Raw genomic sequence first — 25,681 nt, forward strand, 5'->3', positions numbered from 1 at the left:
TGGCTATACGGTTTACAACGTTGGTCGCCTCTGTCAGGAATAAAATATGACTCTGACCTCTGACAGTGTTATTGTACTGATTGCACTGTGTGGACACTGTCACTTTTGTCCGCATATTGATTAGCACTGATTGTACTGGTTGCCTGGTTTGACACCTTTTCGTTTGTATGAGCACACTGTCAAATGGTATTTATGTTTTTCTGCATAATGCAGGATAGTTGTACACTTGTGTATATCGTTGCTCTTTATCAATGGACGATGGTGCTTCTTATTGTTATTTCTTACGATTCTATTGCTGTATACTTTCCTTACTTTGTATCTGTGTAACTAACTGCTGGGCTGCCTGTGCACACCGATTGTTGGGAGTGTCTTTTTGTGAGAGTCCCTCATGCCATTTCACACCAGAATTGTAGTACTACATTGGATGTTTTATGCTAATGTTTTATGCTAAATGTGGATGTTCCACAATAACTTGGCCAATGTCATTGGACAGTATGGGGTATCCATATGTCCATGATCAAACTAAATTAATGTTTAGGGCAGCAGTGTTGGAATCACAAGGTTCCCGGTTCGAGCCTCATGTCAGCTTCATGTTGACGTGTCACTGAGCGAGACACTGGACCCCTCAAATAGGGATGGGAATTATCGATTAATGCTGTAATAGCCATTTGAGCCATGTATCTATTTAGTGCTGGCATTGTCAATTTGTCAATCAAGGCCATGGTTACAAGGAGGGGTATTTAACCCTGGCCCTAATCAGGTGCAGGTGTTGCTGACATGCAGAGGCAAACAGTTTTTAGAGAATATACCAGTAGGACTCATGTCTACTGGTATATTCTTCTGACTTATGTTTATTTATTATGTAAAAGTATGGGCTTTGGCAGTCAATAAATATACTTCTTCAACTGAATGGACACTGTTGGACAGCACATTCTTGAGCACGTCGTCACTTCAATCCTGGTTGTTGGCAACCAGTAATAATGGGGTTTAGGCACTACAAATGCATTAATAACCGGTTAGTTGATAAGCAGCGTTTTTTTTGGATAATCTTAATTTCCCTCAATGTATAACATAAACATCACACCCGTGTGAACTGAGTGGTGTAAGGTCTGTCTGACGTAATGAAATCATGTCTGACGTAATGAAATCACACCCGGGTGTGATTTCATTACCTGGCTTTGTTTGTGCAGAAAAAATGAGCATGGTTGCTATGTTCACCCTGTTCACCCGGGTGTGATTTCATTACGTCATTACAACAGGGTGAACATAGCAACCATGCTCATTTTTTCTGCACAAAAAAGCCAGTTGTAGGAGTGGTTTACACCACTCAAAAATCTACACTTTGCTGCAGAAAGAATACAAAAGGCATATTATATTCCTTAATGAAATAGTAATTTGACCATTTGCGATACAGGGACAGGCAATGACATCTTTCTATGAGAAATAGAATCAAATGAAAAGTGTACTGTCTTGTCTGTCACATCACATGCAAAAGCAGAGACGTTTCGATTAATTTGATTAGTTAACCGTTAAGTTTAACCGACTAATTTCTTAATGGCGATTAATCGATTAACGATGAACTATTAACATCCCTACCCTCAACGGGAGGTGGACGCTTTTCAGACAGGGCATTAGTCCAACATTCATCCGCATGTCGGACTAGCGTCTGCTCCCGTGCTTGGGGTGCAGTTGTCTGAACTACGTACTGCACCCCCCTCAACTGCATAAGCAGGCTAGTGCATTGAATGGTTTGCTCCGTCACTGGTGTGTGAATGTAATGCACACTGTAAATCACTTTGGAGAAGGTGGTATATACATCTATGCATCATTTATCCATTTGTGAAGGCCACCATATACAGTAGTGTAGGTGGACATGCATATTAATGCAATTTCACCAACCATATAATGTGCTCTTGACCCGACTTAGCCCAACCATTAAAGAAATATGAACTAAACTGAATCAATGCATTTTAAGACTTGGCTATAGAAAGGATATGAAGGAAAATCCAGATTTACTTGCAAAGTAAATTAATTCATTGTAATTTATTAAACTATATTAAAGACCTTTTCAAGAAATCTTAAAGGAGTACCAGTTGGTACTCCAGTAGTTCAGACAAAAACATAATTTTCTATTTTATTTTAATTCATGGCCAATAATTATACCAATTGATTGGCCTCATGGGGTGTGCGATTGATATAAAATAAGTAATGTTTTGGGTGAACTACTCCTTTCAAGGCCTGAAATTCAGATCATTGCACTTTTTGAAAGGACCTTCAGAAAATCTGTTTATTCTGCAATGGCTTCTTGTAACCCTGGAACTCATAAATCAAAGGGCAAAGCAGTGTTGATTACGTCGACTAAAACTAAGACAAAATGTTGTGAGCTTGTAGATCGGCTATTTTCAGCAAGTGTAAAAACAGTCATTACGACGGCATAAAGGCCCAGCCAAAATACATTTTAGTCGACTAAGCTGTAGATTTAGTCGACTAAAGTCTTATGATATTTAGTCGACTAAAACTAGACTAACACTAAAACATTCCAGGTGACTGAAACTAAATGAAAACTATTCAAGAGACTATGGGCAGTATTATGCGTGTCTTAAGTACCAGGTCTTATTACTTAACTTAAGACCTGGAGGCGTGATCAATGCCATTTGGCTATTCTGAGTGGCCAAACAGCATTGACCACGCCTCCAGGTCTTAAGTTAAGTCACAAGACCTGGTACTTAAGACACGCATAATACTGCCCTGTGTGACTAAAACTAAAATTTGCTGCCAAAAACAACACTGGGGCAAAGGCACAGTATCCGTATGTACATTCAAACCTTTATTATGGAATACAGTGTAGAAAGCGTTTTTTTCCCAGCCAATGCAAATGGCCCGCAAAATATTACACAGTGGAAAAAAGAAAAGAAAAGCCACAGAAAGAAAAGTCCCCCTCCCCCCCCCAAAAAAAACAAACCTAGCTACCTCCTCAACTTTGCTGCCCTCTATTGGGCTGATAAGAAACAACACCCTCTGAAAAACCAAGGCATTATGACCCAGCCCACTGCAGTCTCAGTGAGTAGATGGACATGGATTCACTGCAAACTGCATTATTCACGAGATGTAGCACAAGCACACAGACAGGCAGCCGCAGGTAGTTTGTAGATCACAAGATTTCTCTTTTAACCTTGTGCTGAGATAGTGTCTGGCAAATTCAAACCCCATGACCCAGCGATATAAAGCTGACTGTCCGCGGGTTGGTGGGCGAGAATTGGGTTAAAGCTTGATTTATACTTTGCGTGTCACACACAGACAATGTGAGCTCATGTCTGTGAGCTTATAAATCGGCCATTTTCGGTATCAGTACTATCAGGGGACAAATATTACAAAGGGAAACCAGACAGTTATTTTGCTTCCAATGTCACTTGCGCCGCCATGCCATGGATTGGACATGATGCCAACAGCTCAGCTGCTAGAAACCCCATCTTTACAGTAGAGATCGGGTCAATGATGTAAAAACACTACAGTGATCTGCCACGAAGCGGAGCTGCTGTACGTATACAGTGCACTGATCAGCATGCCTGGAGGGGAGGGTAGCGGCGGGGAGGGGAGGGGAGTGAGAATCCATTATATACGGACTGCTTGGCTGGCTAGCCATCTGGAACTGCAAGTCATTTCCTCTCCCTACTCACCCCCCGCACACGCGCACACACACTCACACACACACACACACTCACACACACACCTCCAATCCAATCATTCCCCCCTCGCCGGCACCTGTTCTCTCCTCAAAAACACGGAACGATTGGAGCGCGAGAGTAGAGGGAGAGATTGACGGGGGGTGGGGGGCATAAAGATATCGAGTAAACAGAGAAGGGTTGTCTTAAGTACACAAAGAGCAAACGTTATTGTATTTCTGAAATGTCAAACGGACCCAAAGAGGAGAGGAACGGCGGCTGGACTGAAACGCATAACGTAGCAGGAAAATAGACGAGACATGGCATACTTCCCCCAGCCTATATATGGCCCTTAAAAGAAAAATAAAGAAAAAACACAATGTGAATTTAAAATAAAATGAAAATAAAAATAAACAAACACAAAATTTAAATAGAATGATCTCAAAGAGCCCCTCTACACAAAAAGATCCTGTGATCAGAGAAGGATTTTTCAACACAGTAAAGTTCACAGAATAATAATATACACAACATGGGTCTTAGTCGACCCCCCCACTGTAGATTCGGGAACCAAAAGAAACAAAATATATAAAAAAAAAAAAAAGTAACACACTTTTAAACCCCCCCCAAAAGCATGAATTTGAGTGATTTTTTAAAACATGATATCAAAGCGGAGCCCATTCATCTATGTAGATTTAATATACGTTTTTTTGATTTTTCTTTTTTTTTCCATGGTCGTTTGAATTCACGTGGTCACGAGAAGATACTAAAATGTACAATCGTTGCTAGGACGACAGGTCGATACGTGAGAAAGGATTCTCAAGAGCAGCGTTAAAGATTTTCGGTTAGTTTTTCTTTTTTTTTTCTTCTTCTTCGTCAAATCCTGTCATCATCGTTTTTGTCATCATGCACTACATACGAACAGCTAAGATCGGCATTACAACACACGCAAATTGTTTTTAAAAAAGGACTTTACATAGTTTTTAGATTTTTTTGTTTTGTCTTTTTTTTTTTCGTTTCTCCATTCGATTTTTGTTAGATTTCTTTGTTATTTTTTGAAAAAAACCAAACTGGGTAACCGTAAATGCTTAAAAAAGAAAAGAAAACGACAACAAAAAAAGCTCATTCGGAATACATGGTTACCATCATCATCATTATCTTCATCATCGGCAGCCTCTTGATATATTTGATATCTTGATAATTTACAAATCCTTGTGTGAGTCAACGCCCTGGTTCTCAACATCGGGTTTGGGGACCAACCCGGGGTCAAAACAGACTCTTGCGGGTCAGTAACTCGGCGAGTGTTACAAATGAAACCAAACAGACCCTTACGGGGGTCTAGAGAACTCTTGAGTTACAGACCCATAAAAGGGGGGGGGTCCATTTGGACCCCTGGTGGGTGGTCCCCGGACCATTACGCAGAGAGACAGTGAGTCAACCCAGCCACGGCTGTCGTGAGAATGCACAAAGTAAGAGGGGGCGAGGGAGAGAGAGAGAGAGAGAGGAGGGGAAGTGAGTGAGATGTATGTGTGTGTGTGGGGGGGGGGAATCACCTATACTCCAGTGTGGACTGTAGGGGTCAGTAGTGGGGGGGGGGGGGGGTCTAGGGTGCCCGGAGGTGGGCAGCTGCTGAGCCTCGAATGAAACATAACGTGGCGATCTCCTCTTTTAGACCAGCAAACGTTTTAATTTCAAGGACCCCCAACCCCCAACTCCGAGACCGTACAAATGGGACCATTTTTGGTTCCATTTGAACGCTCTCAGAGCTGCAGATGTGTAAAGGGTTCATTTGTAACCCCGAGGGTCCCATGAGAACCACCGTGATAGGCAGATCAATTTAACTACATAAACCCCGGGCGTCTTTATTTCTGGCCATGCCATAATGGGTAAAGATTTGGTGTAAAACATCAGATCTGCAAGCTCACAACATGTCGCGTTGTTGTGAGCTTGTACCATCGGCCATCTTCGCCATCAAACCACAGTTATAGTGGGTTAAACCGCTGACATTGTTTACTAAAGTAACAAGAGCGATTGTCAGGAATTAGCACTTTTGCCATGAAATGAGAGGAAACTCAAACCAGCGCTTATAAAAAAAACAGGATTTGTTTTGAAAGAAAATCACACCTTGATGTTGGCCTCGAGTGGAAGCAATTTTATGAGGCTCAGCAGTAGAGAGAGGTAGAGAGAGAGAGGTAGAGAGAGAGAGAGAGAGAAAGAAAGTGATAGAGAGAAAGTGATAGAGAGATAGAGAGAGAGATCGTCCCCTGAAATACTGATAGGTCAGATTTCCTCTATAAGAGTCCACATCTAATCCATCACATACCGGAAAAGCAAAATGCAATCGACTGACCTCGACTCAGCGAGTACACGGAGGACAGTCTGACTCTCTCTCCCCTATGGGTGGGTTTGTTTTGATGCTCTGAGCGGGGATTTGTTTTTGTGTGTGTGTGGGTTTTTTTTAAAGTTTCGTTTTATACAGCATAACTCAGTCAGCAGGCCCATACAGAGTGAATAGGAGGAAAAAAATGTAATAAACACCACCCAATTAAATGTGTTTTTTGTGTGTGTGTGTGTGTTTCATGTGTGTGTGTGTGTGTGAATTGAATGGCGTGCGGTCAGGCACACCCCACCCAGGCTCATAAAACAAAACCTCGCTCCGTGCCCTTGTGGCTGTCAGGGGAATGGGAGGGTGTGGGCTCGATCGGGGTGGGGTGGGACGCGTGGAGATACGTGGGTGGTGGCATCGAGGGTGTAGTGGGGTTTAGTGGTGGTCGATGGATGTGCGACAAGACTAGTGTCAGTGTGTGTGTGTGTGAGTTCTTTTCAGTTGTGCATCTGCTCAAAGAACTTGTAGGTGGGGTTCTCGTAGCCGTTCTGCTGCATCTTGGACAGGTGGCGCTCTTCGGGGGTGACAGCAGCGTCCACCTGGAGAGAACACACACACACACACACACACACACACACACACACACACACACACACACACACACACACACACACACACACACACACACACACACACACACACACACACACACACACACACACACACACACACACACACACACACACACACACACACACACACACACACACACACACACACACACACACACACACACACACACACACACACACACACACACACAATAGACTTGTGAGGACCAGTGGTGGAAGAAGTACTTACATGTTTTGCTGAAGTAAAAAGTATCAATACTGCAAAGTAGTATGTTACAAAATGTACTCCGTTACAGGTAGAAATCCCGTGTTCAAAATGTGCTTGAGTAAAAGTATCAGCATATCGCCGGTGCACGACCAAGTGTAAACCTCTTGTGAGGACAATACTCACAATACAATACTCACAATGTCCGTTTCTCATATTCTGTTATACTTGTGGGGACATTTGGCCCTCACAAATGTAGTAATACGAGCACGCACCCCAAGTATACCTGTTAGGGTATAAGTACCCTAACAGTTAAATCTTCTGTTAATTTAAACTGGAGAGAGTACAAATAGGCCCCAAATGGACCCGTAAATAATTTAGAATGTAAAAGGCTTGTTGGCAATGGTTCCTGCAAAACTGTAAATATGTGCACACAAGCAAAGAAATGCATGCATACATAGACGCGCACACACGCACGCACGGATGCATGCACACACACACACACACACACCTCGATGACTCCGTGGTGGATGGAGGTGTATTGCTTCTTCCTCAGCATGACCAGGGTGATGACGATGACGGTTGCTATGACGACGCCCCCCACCATCAGGCCGATGATGGCGCCCTTGTTGGAGCCAACGTCCTCAGCGAAGAACACCTGCAGCAAATCAAATGGATAAAAAATTTAAAAAAATCACACCCGTGTGAAGTGAGGGTTATCATCGTACATCATGACATAAAATAGACACTATGGGCGAGCCCTATGTCTATTTGCTCAGACACTAGGACGTAAAATTCTCCATCCATGGGAATTTTATGTTTGTGCAGGACAAAGTTTGTGCACACACACCAAAAGCTGGATATAGGAGGGGCTAGCGGCCCTCAAAAATAAAAATAAAACATCGTTATACATATTTTTTTGAGAACCACTGTTCTAAACCGCTGTTCTAAATCCTACGAATCCTATGAATTGAATTGAATGTATGTTGCTATAGCTAAAATATAAAATGATGCTTCCCAGTATCAAATTGGTTAACCTGTGGTGGAATGTATGTTTTGTCAAATAGTACAAACAAAGTACAACATTTGCATTTGAGATGAGATGTACTGGTAGTAAAGAATGAAACGGGGAAACACCCAAGTCAAAGATATTCTTAACCCATTTAGACCGGAGGACGATTCTAAAAAATGTCTTCTAAATCCTGACAGTTTTCTGAAAAACCCTATGTTTCTATGTCAGTGGTTCTCAAACATTTTCATGTCAAGGACCCCCAAATATATCTGTAATTGGCCGCCGACCCCCATCTGAAAATATGTAGTTCCAGGGACCCTCACAGAAGCAAAGATTTGAGTTAAAAAACGTGTGCCACATTTTCACGATGTACTTTGAGCACACGCACTTAGTTGTTTAGCACCGCTGATCCCAGCTCCACACAAATGTTTTAGAAGTGTGAAAAATGTATGTTTGAGCCCCTCCTATATACAGCTTTTGTCCTCACACGTCTTAAAATTTGCCATCGACAATGAAAGGGGAATTCAGGTCAAATGTCCGCTAAATCTTGTCCCCACACGTCTCAACATCTGCCAATGACAATGAAAGGAGAAATTAGGTCAAATTTCCACCAAATATGACATAAATTAAACATCAAACGCCATGAAGGGAAAATTTACCTCATATGTAGACGAGCAAATCGGCTAACCAATCAGATGGCTAACCAATCAGATGTCAGTGGGAACTCTTGGCCAATAAGGGACCACCATTCTTGATGATGATGTACGACGATGATGAGCGCCCCTCACTTCACACGGGTGATTTTATTTCATTTCACCACGTCTTTAAGGAGTTCACAGTGTAAATTGGGAGGTCCCAGAGAAACAAATTGGTATGAAATGGGGGTCTGTGGCCTAATGCATATCAAACTGGGACTCCTTGAAATAAAAACAATGTCGAGAATGACTGACTCAGACTGTACAGTAAGTGAGACGTGAGAAGTTACAAAATGGAGGGATTAAAGGCTTTGAGCCGAGTCGGCGCGAGGAATTACACTGCAGGATTTGGAAGGTGGATTGTGAGGGTTGTGAGCAGTGTGTGTGTGTGTGTGTGTGTGTGTGTGTGTGTGTGTGCTGCGCAGCAGCCGAAAGAGATGACGGACGTCTCAATTATACTGCTGCTGTGTGTTTGATGCATTGCACAATCACTGACTGTGTATGTGTGTGTGTGTGTGTGTGTGTGTGTGTGTGTGTGTGTGTGTGTGTGTGCCTGCCTCAGAGGAGCTTGCACGGTGACGTCACAATGTCATTGTTCCCAGCGAGATCCTCATCCCTGATGGTTGCCCCTTGCATAAGATTAAAGATCAAGCCTTTGCCTGATTTGCCCCCCTTTTTCCCCCAAGCACCTTCCATAACTCTGAGAGTGTACAAATGGAACCAAATGGACCTGAAAAGCTCTGAAAAGCATGTTGTGCCAGTGTCGCCCATACAACATTTGTGGCGTTACATTTCAATAAATATCAAAACAATCTATATTTTTTTCAAGATTCTTTGAAGCTGTTGACAATACAGTTAAGGTGGTTGCACACTGGACGCGTTTTTCGGAAAACTGAAACCGGCGAAACGCAGCTAAAAATCTGAAAAAACGCGCTCTGTGTGCAGGCCCAGGGACCTTAAAACTCATTCTAGGCCAAATACGTTTTTGACTTCTTTTAACAAATAGCCATCCAGGCTATTTACTTTTTGAGTGGTGTAAACCACTCCTACAACTGGCTTTGTTGTGCAGAAAAAATGAGCATGGTTGCTATGTTCACCCTGTTCATCCGGGTGTGATTTCATTATTTAGTCTGTCTGTGCTCAAAAAATGAGCATGGTTGCTACGGTCACCCAGTTCACCCGGGTGTGATTTCATTACGTCAGAGCTGATTTCATTACGTCAGAGCTGATCAGGCTATATAATACCTTACACCACTCAGTTCACACGGGTGTGATTTGTTTTTTAATCTTACAACCACTCTTAGATCTCCATACAGTATATGGAGCTGACCTGTTCTGACATTCCATATGTTGATCTGACCTCATCAAACCCTGTACACTCAAGACATGCTCCTTATATGGCCAGTACAGAATTCATTCCATATGTTGATCTGACCCCCCCATGCCAAAGCGACAGCGCTCGCCCAGCAGTCTGCCGTCAACGAGTCGGATGCGTGCACGCGAGGTCGCTTCTCGCACTAAGGCGTCTTACTGGTATTGTGATTACAGTGTGTGTGTGTGTGTGTGTGTGCGTGCGTGCGTACCAGTTTCTGGTGGTGGACTTCATATTCAGTGCTGTGCCTGTCCTCTGGTTCCATCATTCGCAGCTCCGGGAGAGCTTCCATCTTCACTCCTGTCACTGGGAAGAGCATGGGCAATGATTGTGACTGAGTTCATCAATAATTTCAGTACAGTGATTTTATGAGTGCAATTGATACATTTTTGGGTCATTAACGCCAAACCTAATTCAGAAAATATGTGTCACGTTAGAGTACAATTGAAACCAGCCATTGGCGTTTTTGTGTCATCTATTTGCGATATTTTTAAAATATTGCAGGGGTGCCCATACTTTTTTTTACTTGAGAGCTACTTTCAAAATGACCAGCTCAACAAGATCTACCCAGCAAAAAAAGAACATTATTCCATTGCTGAAAATAGTTTAAAATGTACCTGAGGGGGGCGTTACATATAAGACAAACGCACATGGAATGAGAAATGGAATTGGTAGGGATTTCTTTTTGTATATAACTTTGTAATACTGACGCTTGTGCGCAACACTCTTGATAAAGTATTGCTTTGTGGGTTTGAGCTGACGTGCCCTTTTGATGTCAAACAAGTCAAAGTCACCTTAAAACACTTTCCCTCCCATTCATGAGTTACACAAGTTAATTGATTGTAAAACAGCTTCCCTCCCAATAACTAGTTACGTTTTCATTGTTTAATTTGCGTTTTTTAATACGTTTTAAGACTTAGAAGGGTTTCCATCGGACAGAGTGGGATAGGTGGCGCTTTTTGACGACGTCATCGGAAACACAGACGTTGTACTGGCATGCAAAGGGTTCTGGGAAATTGAGGCCCAATGCATTACAATGGCGGCAGTGGCGCCTCCGCTCTGTTGTTGTGATCAGCACTTTGGATTACTACGAAAAGCGATCACACCATTTCAAAGCGGATTTTCATGAAAAGGCGCGGTCGTTCTTCAAAAGGTTAGTGAAATCCACCCTACAGTTATAAGAACTATTCGCCCCTGGTGTGTTGTGCCCCTTTAAAATATTCAATCAGGCCTGGGCCGTGGGCTCAGCGGTCCAGGCACCTTGGCTGGTAACTAAGCCAGCTTTACAGCGCGTCGCGGGTTCGAGTCCCCCCCCCCCCCATGAAGTATAAATCAGGCATGACTCCAACCCTCACTCCTAAATTCGAAACCACAAATAGTACACACCTGGTCTTGTGGGAAGGCCTCGCTCAGGATTGGGGCGAGAGTCCACAGGTTCAACTATAGATGGATGAATACGAGAGAGAGAGAGAGAGAGAGAGAGAGAGGGAAATTTGTCAGTCAAGTCAGACTATCCACGCACTATAAATTGTTCATGATGCATTCTGGATTGAATTCCATCTGAAAGTGAGAGTTTCTTTTACACTTTAAGAAAGTGTATAAGTTAATAATCCAGATTTTAGCATGCACTTTTTACACATTAGCTGCCTCGTGAAACCGTGAAATGTCTTTAGCTTTGGAATGAAACCTTGTTTAGTAATATGATAATACATTTGTATTTTGTATAGTACCCTCCATGCGTACACGTCTGGTTCTAGGTTCTACGTGCACACATAGACATCAAAGGGGGCTTCAGCCCCTTACCTGCCCTTTTACCCGTCTGTAAAACAACTGCCCTCTCCAGACCACGAATGCAGCATTTACTATGGTGAAAGAAATGCAAATGCCACTCCTTTCCATGCCATGCTGGAAGGCAGCATTCAGGAGAATTCCTTTTTTCCCCGAAGTCTCCTGAACTTGAACGCAGCATTTTTGCGTTGAACACATTTGTTCAGAAATTCAGGTCGTACACCGCTTCTCCACTAGCTAAAGAGTGCTGGGTTGCGCCCCGAAAATAGTTGATCTACAAGCTCTCAACGCGTCGCAGCGCGACACGTTGTGAGCTTGTAGATCTGCCACCTATCCCTCTCACAGGACGTCAGCCCCTGCCTCTCTAACACTCTCTCCCTGGCTCCACTCACCCTGGTTCTAACACTCTCTCCCTGGCTCCACTCACCCTGGTTCTAACACTCTCTCCCTGGCTCCACTCACCCTGGTTCTAACACTCTCTCCCTGGCTCCACTCTACCTGGTCCTGCCTCTCTAACACTCTCTCCCTGGCTCCACTCACCCTGGTCCTGCCTCTCTAACACTCTCTCCCTGGCTCCACTCACCCTGGTTCTAACACTCTCTCCCTGGCTCCACTCACCCTGGTTCTAACACTCTCTCCCTGGCTCCACTCACCCTGGTTCTAACACTCTCTCCCTGGCTCCACTCTACCTGGTCCTGCCTCTCTAACACTCTCTCCCTGGCTCCACTCACCCTGGTTCTAACACTCTCTCCCTGGCTCCACTCACCCTGGTTCTAACACTCTCTCCCTGGCTCCACTCACCCTGGTTCTAACACTCTCTCCCTGGCTCCACTCACCCTGGTTCTAACACTCTCTCCCTGGCTCCACTCTACCTGGTCCTGCCTCTCTAACACTCTCTCCCTGGCTCCACTCACCCTGGTTCTGCCTCTCTAACACTCTCTCCCTGGCTCCACTCACCCTGGTTCTGAGGCCCCTGCCTCTCTAAAGGTGGCCTTACACTAGCCGATAATCAGGCATTTTTGACGCTCGGGGGGTGCCCGACTCAATCGGGCACCCCCCGCGCGCGATCGGGATCGGCCCGATCAACATCAAGAATGTTTGATATTTGCTCGGCCCCGCTCCGAATATCCTGTAGTGTGTGGTGCTGTCAGATTTCAAATGCCCGATTATCGGCTAGTGTAAGGCCACCTTAACACTCTCTCCCTGGCTCCACTCACCCTGGTTCTGCCTCTCTAACACTCTCTCCCTGGCTCCACTCACCCTGGTTCTGCCTCTCTAACACTCTCTCCCTGGCTCCACTCACCCTGGTTCTGCCTCTCTAACACTCTCTCCCTGGCTCCACTCACCCTGGTTCTGCCTCTCTAACACTCTCTCCCTGGCTCCACTCACCCTGGTTCTGGATGTCAGCCCCTGCCTCTCTAACACTCTCTCCCTGGCTCCACTCACCCTGGTTCTGCCTCTCTAACACTCTCTCCCTGGCTCCACTCACCCTGGTTCTGCCTCTCTAACACTCTCTCCCTGGCTCCACTCACCCTGGTCCTGCCTCTCTAACACTCTCTCCCTGGCTCCACTCACCCTGGTTCTGAGGCCCCTGCCTCTCTAACACTCTCTCCCTGGCTCCACTCACCCTGGTCCTGCCTCTCTAACACTCTCTCCCTGGCTCCACTCACCCTGGTTCTGAGGCCCCTGCCTCTCTAACACTCTCTCCCTGGCTCCACTCACCCTGGTTCTGGATGTCAGCCCCTGCCTCTCTAACACTCTCTCCCTGGCTCCACTCACCCTGGTTCTGAGTGTTGGCCTGGTTGAAGCTCTCGGGGTGGATAAAGCCCACGCCTCCGCCCAGGCTCAGGGTGTCCTCCTGGGGCAGGATGTCCGACGGGCCGGCGGCGGCCTGGCCGTCTCCGGCCTCCTGGTCGGGCATGAGGGCGTCATTGCCGTAGCTCACCCGGGAGGAGTCCGTCTGCAGGTTGGCCAGCTGCTGGGCCATTTCTGACTGCTCCCTCTGCAGCAGCTCTGCAACGGGGGGAGGGGGGGGGGGGGGGGGGGGGGGCCTCATTAAAACCCATTTAGACCCGAGGACTGATTCTACAAATGTCTTCTAAATCATGACAGTTTTCTGAAAACTGAGTTCAAAACGTTCGCTCTGAAAGAATATATATTCAAAGATTTGTGCCACATTTCCACAATTTAAAAAAAATAGCAGATCTACAAGCTCGTAGTGCGGCACTCGGTGCACTCGGTGCGGCACTATGAGCTTGTAGATCTGCTATTTTTCAATAGTATAACACCAACACCAAAACCCATTATACAGTACATTACAACAGGTAGTCTCAAGGAAGCAAACGAGCATGACCTCACACCTCATCAAAACATAAAAATCAGCTGTGCTGATGAGACGGAGACTCCCGGTCAAAATGGCTTACGAACAGAGGCCTACAAAAGCCTTCTAAAGCAGTAGTAACTCATTAAATGATTCCAAAACCTAACAAACCATGACATGCTTTGTTAAAATGGTCATTTAATAATCTCATTAACAACGTCAACCCTAGCTGCATCTGGATGCTGGTCATGTCTAGCGAATGTGCACATGTTGCAACCCATTGTGAGCTTGTAGATCAGCTGCCTTCACCAATTTTGATGTACAACCTAATGGTTAACCACTTGAGCAGGGATAACAGACACATTTGTCCGTACACAGAAACATGTGTCTGTGGCAAAGACTTGGTCTTGTCCATGGCAATCTTTGATTTTCTGTTTTACACACCATTATAATGTTCTTATTTTGATCATAAGACCCAATTACTGAATGCCAAGTTTTCCTCAGAATATTATACACTTATTTACTACAACACTATGTGGCATATTAGGAGTCCAACTCTTAGTGGTTCTCAAATGATACATTTTTTACAAGGACCCCTTAAACTCTGAGAGTGTATAAATGTCAGAGTACAATTAAAATTAAAATAAACTGTCAAATTGTCAGTTGTACGCGAGGGACAGAGGGAGCTTGCATCTCTGCAGTGTTTTTAGGTTTGCGTGTGAATTGAGAAACCACATCATAGGATCAACACACACCATGACGTTGGACAGACGTCATACTCAAAGGCTTGAACAGTGTGTGTGTGTGTGTGTGTGTGTGTGTGTGTGTGTGTGTGTAGTCTACATTGTGCAAGCATGTTTGGGTGGACAGTCAGAGCATGTTTGGGTGGACAGTCAGATGCCTGAGTAATGCACACGACTCCAATAAACTGTCAAACCCACACAGAGCTCACAATTTAAAATGAGAGGCAGAGACGAGATGAGAGAGAGAGAGAGAGAGAGAGAGAGAGAGAGAGAGAGAGAGAGAGAGAGAGCGAGAGAGAGAGGGTTTTACCATTTCAACAGAGGGTGTGGGGCTCCCACAGGAAAAGGTCGTCAATTGCTCAGAAAACCGAATAATTTAGTTGTTGTACCAATCCACCCATGTGTATCGTCACAGATTGAATACTTTATTAACCAATTGCAAACAGTACAGCAAGTACAATTATGCAAGCACTGCTAAGAAGGATAACACAAAAAGCCCTGTGCGCTCGTTTACATTGTGGTGCTATGCAGACATACAATACGATGCAAATTCAACTGCGTTGGTGTAATGGCTCTAAAAAAAAAATATTTCAAGGAATGCCATAACACTGAGAACATACAAATGGAACCAAATAGACCCTTGCGAGTCCATTTGGTTCCATTTCTAGTCTCAAAGGTGGTGGCTAGGAACTTTACCCCTGCGCCACCACGATGTCCACCGCATAAATCTTTTAATGTTCCTTCACATGTACAGTAAGCGAAGGCAGGCTGACATAAGCTAAAACTCTATTCAACAACTAAAATGAACTAAAAGCTAAAGTAAACAAAGCTAAATTACACTGACAACTTATCAGTACGTACTGATGACAAAAGAAAGGTCTGATAAAGTACTGCAGTACTGGAGTTCCTACAGTTCCTACAAACCACACCTGGACATTAATACATCACACCCGTGTGAAGTGAGTGGTGCAACTCCGTGTGGGGGTCCCCAGGGGGTCCCCGGAACTTCCAGACCCACAGGAGTGGAATGGAAATTTACAAAACATGCAGACTATAGTAAATTTATTTGGGTAGTCTATTTTGAAGTAACTTTCTTTTTAATGTCATATCATCGTCCTACTGTTGAGCAGCGAACCCTTCTAGCCACAACTTGGCTGCTAAAGCACGTTGTCACCTCTCCGTGTGATTTGCCTGCCAAACGTCCGTGAACTTGTGATTAAATGAACAGTTGGAAAGAAGCTGGTGATGTGTTGAGAGAGACTCACCGACTTGGTCCTGAATATCGTCAGCGACACCGGGCACTTTGTAGAGCAGACCCAGGGACTGGTTCATGCGCTCCTCAATCACACGCAGGTGGGTCAGAACCTAGGGAGAACACACACACACACACAGGTTTGTAGTACCATGCTTGACGTCAAAATGTTACGCCCGCACGCACAGAGATGCATACTCTGTTAGTGAGTTCAAAAGTACCTGTGTAATACATTATGGGTTTCTGCATACCGTGCATGTGTGCATTTGTACTACCAGCTAGCCTAAGCCTACCAATATTATTTATTTTACAGCAGTTTTTACTTGAATGTATTGTTCTGGTAACCGAGTGTCAGACTCAGTCAGATAAGTTAAATTTACCTTAAAACCTTTACAATTATAAAAGCTTTAAATGTACTCTGCTTTCATGCCAGAAGAGTGGAGTAGATCGTGCTGAAATGTATCGAATCGTTTTTGGATCGAGAATCGAGATGAATCGAGAAAAAGAAAAAAAAAACGATTTTGAATCGAATCGTGACCCCAATAAAAGAAATCGAATCCAATCATAGGACACCCAAAGATTCACAGCCCTGATACTCATGCTGTAAAGATTTTAGCTGTCGTGACACTGTCCTCCCCGTTGGTTCATTGATCACAGGGTGGCATTGCATTTCATTTCATTTCATTGGGGGTAACTATGGGACGTGATTAAGTGAAAGCTCTATTGATTCGCTCGGCGGATTGCAGTTCCTCATTTTTGTCAGCCATTTAAGTTCGCTGTAGGGAGTCTGTGTGTGTGTGTGTGTGTGTGTGTGTGTGTGTGTGTGTGGTCTGTCCCAGATGGCTCCGACAGCAGTGTTGCAGCACTCTGTTCAGTGTTGTGTGAGATCAAGTTCACTCTCCACAAGACCAAGATCAAACTTCATATATTTTAGAGGTATTAAAAAGTCATTACATTGCCACTTTAGAAATGTGCAGATGCCCTGTATATATTTACATTGTATGGTGGTTTCTCACTGTTGAGTGAGAGAACAATGTTGAAGGGATTGTTCACCCAAAACAATGCTTATCAATGACATGCCTTGAATTCACAGAGATTTTTAATAAACACTGCATGGTCAAACATTGGCCAAATGTAAAATAATATAAGAAAGAGGCAAAACTTGTGAAAATAGCTGATCTATAAGCCCCCAATGCCTCCCGACGAAAGGCGTTGTGATATTTATCTGTGGTAAATGGTAAATGGTAAATGGTGCATTTATATAGCGCCTTTATCCAAGGCACTTTACAGAGATTGTGCATTACATTCACCCATTCATACACCGATGGCAGCGGAAACCATGCAAGGCACCAACTAGCACATCGGGAGCAATTAGGGGTTCAGTGTCTTGCTCAAGGACACTTCGACAGTAACTCTGGGGGAGCCCGGGTTCGAACTGGCAACCTTACGGTTACCATCCAGACACTCTACCCCTGAGCCACCGCCGCCCAAGTGGAACCCAAGTGGAACCCAAGTGCTTGACAGGGTGGGGGGTCGCCGGTTCAAATATGATTATTTTTGGGGAGGAACGAAGTAGAAAAAAATGTGACTAAGAAAAATCAACACAGGCTTTTTTTCCACGCACCCTAAACTAACTGTGTGAAAAGAGAGAAGAACCTCTGACTCCCACATGTAGCTTTGTTTACATCCTGGACACATCACACCTGCTGTGCCTCTTAAAAAAACCCCAAAAAAGTAGTGTTGTTCCGCATCCGCCACTGGGTCGAGTGACGGTATTAACTGTCGGTATTAACCCATTTAGGCCTGACGTCGAAATTTATAAAATGTCTTCTAAATCCTGTCAGTTTTCTGTCAGGATTTGTGCCACATTTTCACGATTTTTCAAAAATAGCAGACCTACAAGTTCATAGCGCGCCACTCGGTGGCGCGCTATGAGCTTGTAGATCTGCTATTTTTCAATAGCTAAAGTATAACAGAATGCTTGAAACACCAAAAGGGGTTCCCGCCCAAAATGGGTTTAACATGCACGCCAGGGGGTGCGCGCGCTTTACCTGAGGTCTGATCTGGGCAGCCTTCTTGGGGTCCACCATGCGGACGTGCTCAAAGTGCTTGAGCGTGTGCTGCCGATCCTTCTGCTCGGCACGCACGTACTTCTTCAGCAGGCTGAACACGTGGCGCGGCTGTGGGACAGACAGACATACAGACGGACACATTTTATTAAATTTCAACCTTTATCGAATTCTCGGAAAAACACACAGAGGGCTGAGACCCTCTTTCACAGCGGTGCCGAGATTACAAGTCTGAGGAAAGCACAGACAATATAATTTAAAATACGGCTCTGATGAAGGCTCGTAGCCGGAACACGCCTGTCTGTTGGCGTGTGCCAATAAATAAAATAACGTGATTTAAAAGAAAATTCTTTGTTATTCAACAATAGCAGATATACAAGACATTTTAACAAAATATTTGTTTCATGTATCCATGTTTCAATATTCAATGTTAAAAATAAAACAATTAAAATGTTAATCGTAATTATCTGTGTGACAATTACAATTCTGAAATCGTGACATCCCTAGCTGTGTGTGTGTGTGTGTGTGCACACCCTTGGGGGGGGTCCTGCTGTAGAGCGGTCAGGTATCTCTCCAGGCATGTATGTGTGTGTGTGTGTGTGTGTGTGTGTGCGTGCGTGCGTGCGTGCGTGCGTGCGTACCCTGGGGGGGTCTTGCTGTAGAGCGGTCAGGTAGCTCTCCAGGGCCAGCCGGCGGCGGTCGTTGAGCAGAGCCTCGACGCGCGCCATGTGCGTCTCCACCAGCTGCTGCCGCTCGCTGGCCGCCTCCTGTTCCAACGCCTCCACCTTCTCCTGGAAACGCTGCGTGCGTGAAAAGGGACATTCTGCACTTTCAGTACACTCTGAATTCCGGACTATTACTTGCAACAGAGTATTTCTATATTGCAGTATATCCAACTATATATACTTTCCCCAATTTTCAACGGTTTTTATTGTATTTTGACACTGGCTTTGGCAATGTAAGTATGTTTCATCGTGCCAATAAAGCTCCTTTGAATTGAATTGGTGTGTGTGTGTGTGTGTGTGTGTGTGTGTGTGTGTCAGGGCCGTACAGAGAGCACTGAGGGGGCAGGGGCTCAAACCCCAGAAAAGGCCGATTTTTGGGGGTGGTGTTTTTGTGTAGTCCGTCCCTTGTGCCATTTCATGTCATTGGACAGTAAAATAAACAATACGTTGTAGGAATAGCAAGAAATTACGAATTGCTATTTCTCTCTTTGGTCGTGCAGAACGACACGTCTCTTTAATCCACACACTCCGTCGTACTCACAACACAACAAGCACAACACACACCCCCACTTCCTTGTTTTACCCCAAAACCCCCACCCACTCTCTTAAGGTGAATTATGTCCCCAGAAAGTTCTCATTAGTCTGAAACTAAAACTGACTGATGGCAGCCAGCACATTAAAAGTATAATTAATTATGATAATGGCCCTTATTGGCCCCCCACATAAGCTCGTATTGGCCCCCACAAAGCCCTTATTGGCCCCCCACATAAGCCCTTGCTGGTCACATTGTCCACTAATTGCCCCCCCCCCCCCACATGCCCTTATGTGGACAAAACAATATATATATTTTAGGGAAATTTGAGGAAAAATGGCAGGGGCTCAAGCCCCACTAGCCCCCTCCCCCCTGCACATGCCTGGTGTGTGTGTGTCTGACCTGGATAACAGCCTTCTTATCAGCACGTGGTAAACTCTTGGCCTTCCTCTCTGCCTCCTCCCACTCTCGCATCACCTGGAGACAATTAACAGACGAGCAAAAGCGCAGGGATTAACCCATTTAGGACTGAGGCAGATTAAAAATAAATAAAGTCTTCTAAATCCAAAAAAAGGTTTTCTGAAAAACCTGTTTCTATGAGGTGCTCAACCTCCCAGAATTATCTGTATTTGGCCACAGACCCCCATCTGAAAATATGTTGTAGCCGATTTGACTCTCCGATAATACAGTGGTTCTCAAAAGAGTTCAGTGAGGGGGTACATTTACCTTTACAGGGCTGTCACTCTGAGAGCGTACAAATGTAACCAAATGGAGCCTTTGTCCATTTGCGTCCGTGCGTGTGTGCGTGCATGAGTGTGCAGTTTGTCTTAGCTCTCGCTTTTCCGAGCTGCGAAATCCGGAGCATGCACTGCTGACCGCACAGCGAGCTACTTGATTTAGGAATGCAATTAGTGTGCTTGAACCATCGCAGCTGTGGCTATGCAGCAGACAGAGATTGAAAAGCAAACAATAAAACTAGGAAAAACGCACCCATTGTTCTGCTTAAATCACCACGCCTTTCCTCTCTCGCTCTTCCTCCATTTATGCCAACTTAGCTCTCATTCTCAACCCCCCCCCCCCCCCCCCCCCCAACCTCTCTCTCTGTGTGTAAGCGGTATACTAGAGACTACACCGCATGCAAAACGGTCTGCTAAGCAGTTTTATCCTCCCACAGCCATCAGCAAGGTGTCGTGAAAATGCAAGAGCGATGTTTTCCAGGTTTGTGAGGTTTATGTCTCTCTTTATATCATTTTCAGGTTGGATTTTGCTGGGGGGGGGGGGGGGGGGGGGGTGGTAACTGCGTGATGACATAGATAAGCCCATACACACACACACACACACAAACCTGAATTAATTCACCTGCGTGATTCCCATAGCCAAGGTTCCTCCGCGCACACCTGCTTTTAATTAGGGAAACACTCTTGGGCTAGTACGGTAAAACAATGTCCTAATTGTCAAATAATATAAGAAAGAGGCACAAAATAACTGATCTGCAAGCTCACAACGGCTCACATTTGTGAACTAGTTGCAGTCAGCTATCTATATGTATGTGTGGAACAGACTAGAGTCAAATTAAACTCCTAACTCCTCAACTCTTTAGAATTACAAGTGCTTGTCAGGGTGGGTGTCACCAGTTCAACTATAATTATTTTTGGGGGGCAGCGGCCTGGAAAGGTTGCAAACACTTGGCATGTCTTCTCCCCTGCCTGGCTCTCCTCCCTCCCTTCCTTGCTTCTCTTCCCTTCCTTCCCACACAGAGACACCATGCTCTCTCGTCATGTTGTTTATTTATAGAGTCACCTTCCTTTCCAAAACCTTCCATCGTCTGATTCAAATCTCTTTGCTTACTAAAGCCTCCTAATCATGTCCTGACCTTCCCCATCTCACACACCTACTTCCTCCCTGGAATGTTTAGTCACACATAAAAGACACTGTCTTCTCGGTGTCTCCTGTGTCCTCTGTGGCTCGTAATTCATTTTCAATGGGTGTCGCTTGGTTTCGACGAGACCAGCTTGCTCCCTGCTTGCTCCATGGGGGGTGGGAGGAGGGCAGAAGACAGCCATGGAGCAAGCATTTGTCTCGTCAAAACCATGTGACTCCCATTAGAAATGAATTGCGAGCTGCTCTGCCGCCCCCCCTCTCCCCCAGGACAGCGAGAGTCAGCCCCCTGTCTTTTATATGTGAGCGACCATATCAGTGGTGGGGAACTGGGTATACCTGGGACATGCGTTCGCGGTGCTTGGCCTCCAGGCTCTCCTTGGCCTTTTGGAAGTGGGCGTGCTCGTTCTCGTCACCAGGCGTCTCCAGGTAGTGGTCCACCGCGTCGGGGATGCTCGGCGTGGCTGTGGGCACTGAGAGGTGTATGGGGGGGGGGGGGGGGGGGGGGTGTTGACAGGGTTGATGACATGGCAAACGGCACCGCGGATGACCAGGGAGAGAGAGAGAGAGAGAGAGAGAGAGAGAGAGAGAGAGAGAGAGAGAGAGAAAAGGCACGGGAGGTTAAGAGTTAGGAGGAGTTGAGGAGCAGCAAGGAGACCAGACCTGGGTTATGACTCTTTCAAACGTTGTCGTGGTATGAGTCGGCGCAATACAGAAAAAGCTCACAGTGCGCACTGTGAGCTTTTACACTAGGCTATTTTCGGTGCGGGACAATGTTGTACGATGAAGTATAAGGGGCCATGTCCACAGAAGGGGGGGGGGGGGGGGGGGGGGGGGGTATCATGTCCGATAATCATGTCTGGAGTGCTCAAAAACAGTTATTCATGCCCTCAGCATTCAAACCTATTGAACGCTGTGGTGCTCAAATGCCGCCATCTGCGCTAATACTAGCGCAAATAGAGTCGAGCTGAAATAACGTAAGCATGGAGTTTTCATGGCTGTGATAATGATTCAACGCCAGTTCTTAAAAATCACCAGGTTGTCATACACAGCCAGGACAATAAAACAAGCCCGGTGCTTTGGGGGGGAAGAGGAGCAACTCTAGCGCGTATTTACCATAGAAATACACGAGAGAACACGCTGGAACAATTTCTGTGGACATGGCCCCTGAATCGCACTTGATGTCAGAACAGCACTTCAATTCCAACGTCTTGCACTCCTTTTCCGTTTATTTGGGATATGCCGAGTGGCCACACACACAAAAAAAACAACACCACAAATATCTCAACAGGAGTTAATGTCGTTAGCACGTAACCCAGCAAGAGAGAAACGAAGGTAGTAGCAAAGAAATTATCGAGAGAAATAAGCAAGCAGGACTATGAAAACTAGCCCAAAAGAAGTAGGCCACATGAGCACTTTAAACCTACCTTATACGCATCGGCCATTTGAAAATAGCAGATCAATAAGCTCACAACGAATCGCATTTAAAAAATAAATAAAATGTGAAATATTCTTTACCCAACATTTTAACAACACAGAACTGGTACGGGTGTCCCTGCCCTGGCATAAAATGTTTTCAGATGGTGATACAGGAACAATTGCATAGTAATCCGAGGGTCCTTTTTTTATTCTTAAATTTGTATCCCACGATTTTGTAACCCATTTTTTTCACCCAGTGTCAATTATCTAATGTAATCCTGGGCGCTACACTTCCTCTGCCAACCTGGGGGGGGCAGCAGACTGACCTCAACTATGCATGAGGAGTCCAAGCTGCTTCTTTTCACCTGACAGGGGGAAGTTTCCCGGCCGGATGTGGTGTGTCCGACCGGTTCCTTTCCCCTCCATCAGGTGCCCCAGCTGGCCAGGAGGAGGTAGTTTAGAGACCTGGATTACTGCATGTTTTTGTGAGGGTACCGATCCTAGGGGACTCGGGGAGAACATGCAAACTCCACACAGAAAGGCCCTTTTGCCAACCCCGCCTCGGGGATGGGCACTGATGACACGGAGGAGAGAACACCGAGTGTCCCCAGCGGGAATCGAACCCAGGACCTTCTAGCTGTGAGGCGACAGCACTGCCGACTGTGCCCCCCCTGACGGTCCTTGACATGAAATTGTTTGAGAACCACTGGTTTAAACAACATCCCAAATAAGCAACTACACTTTAGAAACAAGCCCCCTCCCCCCAAAAAACGAAACAATAAAAAACACAACCTTCTACCAATATATCACAGAAAATAAACAAGCCAAAGGCACTTATAAAAGCTGTTTGCTCGAAGCCAGAATTCAAGGCGACTCCTCCTCAGATGACCCGTAGATAATTGTGTGACACAGACAAAGGCCCTCCTCATCTGTTACTGTATTCAGAGCTTCATTTAGCTCCAACAGTCATTCTGCGGCTGGAATTCAGCCCACGGGTCTGAAGAGTACAGATTACACTGCTTATCATGTCTAATAAAACACAGTAGAATATTTATAAACATTATTCCATGACAACGATTTATTTACCTCATTTACTGCTAGAATAGTTTTCGTCTGTAGTCCCCCTATACCCTGCCAAGGTCTCCAAGCCAGATATCTGATTTTGAAGACCCCAAAAGGCACAACCTATGAACCGGATGCAAACACCGCCTCTAGGCTAATGTTAGCTGCGATCTTTTTATAAGTCACCCGAAATGTTAATATTGTAACTGCAAGGATGTGTCACTGTCGTGCCGTGAAACATCGCCGTTTTGATGAACAACTCAATCTGAGAAAATAATCCAAGATAAAAGGGTTTTAAGATTTCAGTGGCAGTGGCAGGGGGCTTTTCCTTTTCACTGACGGACCACAGCCTGGCCGAGCGTTGCCTAGCAATGGAGAGCTAAACAGATGGTGGCGATCAGCGATCTCAAACGGAATCAATAAAAAAACCCAATAGTTGTCAAGTTAGGGATTTTTATTGATTAAGTTAGATCACGCTCTTCACCACCGTATGAATAGCTCTCGGTTGCTATAGGCGATCGATAAACAGCAAATGAACCCGAAGTGAAAAGGTCTGCGTCCGTCCACTTAAATGTTAACTGAACGTTTTGAATCTCTGATTCTTTTCCCAAATTGCGTTTTTGATCAAAACAAGCTTTATTCACGACTCATAACCAAAGCGTCGTTACAAAATCTATGTTTCGTGGGGGGAATTTAAATAAGATGGCGGACATGTTACACAGCCGTTTTTTTACTTACGGCCGGCACATTTTTGGTCTTCAAAAAATATGACCTTGCTCTGAAAAGACGTGGCAAGGGCTAAAAGCAGCGAGAAATACACCTACCATACAGATGTACTAGTTATATTACATTGACACGCTCTACCATACATATATTGTATTAGCATTACACATTGGCTAAAATAACCTTTCATTGATTCAAATAAGTCCTTGGTCGCAACACAAACACTGAGGCGTGTGTGTGTATGTGCATGTTTTCTCATGCCAATAAAGCCCTTTGAATTGAATTGAATTGTGTGTATACGCTTGTGCCCATGTGTGTCCTTCACCAGTGAAAGTGGTTGCTTTGTGTGTGTGAGTGTTTAGTCTGTTCTGTTGACGTGAGCGTGCTAGACTAGAGACATGTGAATCTGGTTATGTCTAAAGAGAACGCCTGATTTCACAGACTCACGAAAACAACATGCCAGCTTTTCTAATTTAACCCCATAGTGTCCTTATTCAGGACATGTCATACTAGGGTAACATCCACCGAAAGTAGCCGATCTACAAGCTCACAATGCACTGTATGCACGTCTGTAATCCAAGTAACTCGAGTACCGTTCGTGGCATGGGCATGTCATAATGGGTGAACATTCTGCCAAAATCTTTTGCCTGTTTTCACTATTTGACATAAAGAAAAGTATTTTGCCGGGTAGAAACCTCATATGTCCAAAACTGTTCCTTTTCAGGATTCAAATAACAAAAAAGCAAAAGTAGCAGATCGACAAGCTCACAATAACGCGTTTCGAACTTGCGGATGTTCTGCTTTTGATGCTTTTGTGTGACTCTGTAGTATGATCAAGTATGGTGTTAAACCAATTTACAAATAAAGTTTAAAAAAAACACCAAATATATGGAGATAGGATCTTTCTGCCAGGCAGTGACACTACGGTTTAAGTGGGTTTGAAGTCAGTGTTTTTGTTTGTCTCGATGTTTGGATCGGATGTCAAACGCTGGCCCTCAACAGCGCTGACCCCGGCATTGATGGCTGATCGACCAGGCTCTAACCACGAGTGAGAGAGTGAGGTAAATGGTGCATTTACAGTATATAGTGCCTTTATCCAAGGCGTTTTACAGAGATTGTGCATTACATTCACACACCAGGAGCAACTAGGGGTTCAGAGTCTTGCTCAAGGACACTTCCGACACCAACTCTGGGGAGCCCGGTCACTCTACCCCTGAGCCACCGTCACCGCCACCCCACTGCCGCTTCAGTGTGAGTGTGAGTGTGAGT

The 25,681-nt window shown here is 45.1% G+C and overlaps 1 protein-coding gene across 4 annotated transcripts in view; it reads right to left on the bottom strand.

The window, feature by feature from the left end:
* Positions 1-2,801: 2,801 nt before the first annotated feature.
* Positions 2,802-25,681, bottom strand: part of LOC306917306 (amyloid-beta A4 protein-like) — a 64,962-nt gene continuing 42,082 nt past the window's right edge. For 3 of the 4 annotated variants that reach the window (XM_079495457.1, XM_079495459.1, XM_079495456.1), the window contains 10 exons: positions 21,548-21,681; positions 19,733-19,807; positions 18,715-18,873; positions 18,056-18,184; positions 16,018-16,117; positions 13,469-13,702; positions 11,288-11,341; positions 10,113-10,207; positions 7,334-7,480; positions 2,802-6,584 (listed from right to left, as the gene is read on the bottom strand). In XM_079495457.1, the coding sequence (XP_079351583.1) occupies positions 6,483-6,584; positions 7,334-7,480; positions 10,113-10,207; positions 11,288-11,341; positions 13,469-13,702; positions 16,018-16,117; positions 18,056-18,184; positions 18,715-18,873; positions 19,733-19,807; positions 21,548-21,681 (1,229 nt within the window). In that variant the 3' untranslated portion in view covers positions 2,802-6,482. The remainder of the gene's footprint in view (positions 6,585-7,333; positions 7,481-10,112; positions 10,208-11,287; positions 11,342-13,468; positions 13,703-16,017; positions 16,118-18,055; positions 18,185-18,714; positions 18,874-19,732; positions 19,808-21,547; positions 21,682-25,681) is intronic. The other variant, XM_079495458.1, reaches the window with a different exon arrangement.

This window comes from Electrona antarctica (assembly GCF_951216825.1).
Source record: "Electrona antarctica genome assembly, chromosome: 24".
In the NCBI taxonomy this organism is placed as follows: Eukaryota; Metazoa; Chordata; class Actinopteri; order Myctophiformes; family Myctophidae; genus Electrona; species Electrona antarctica.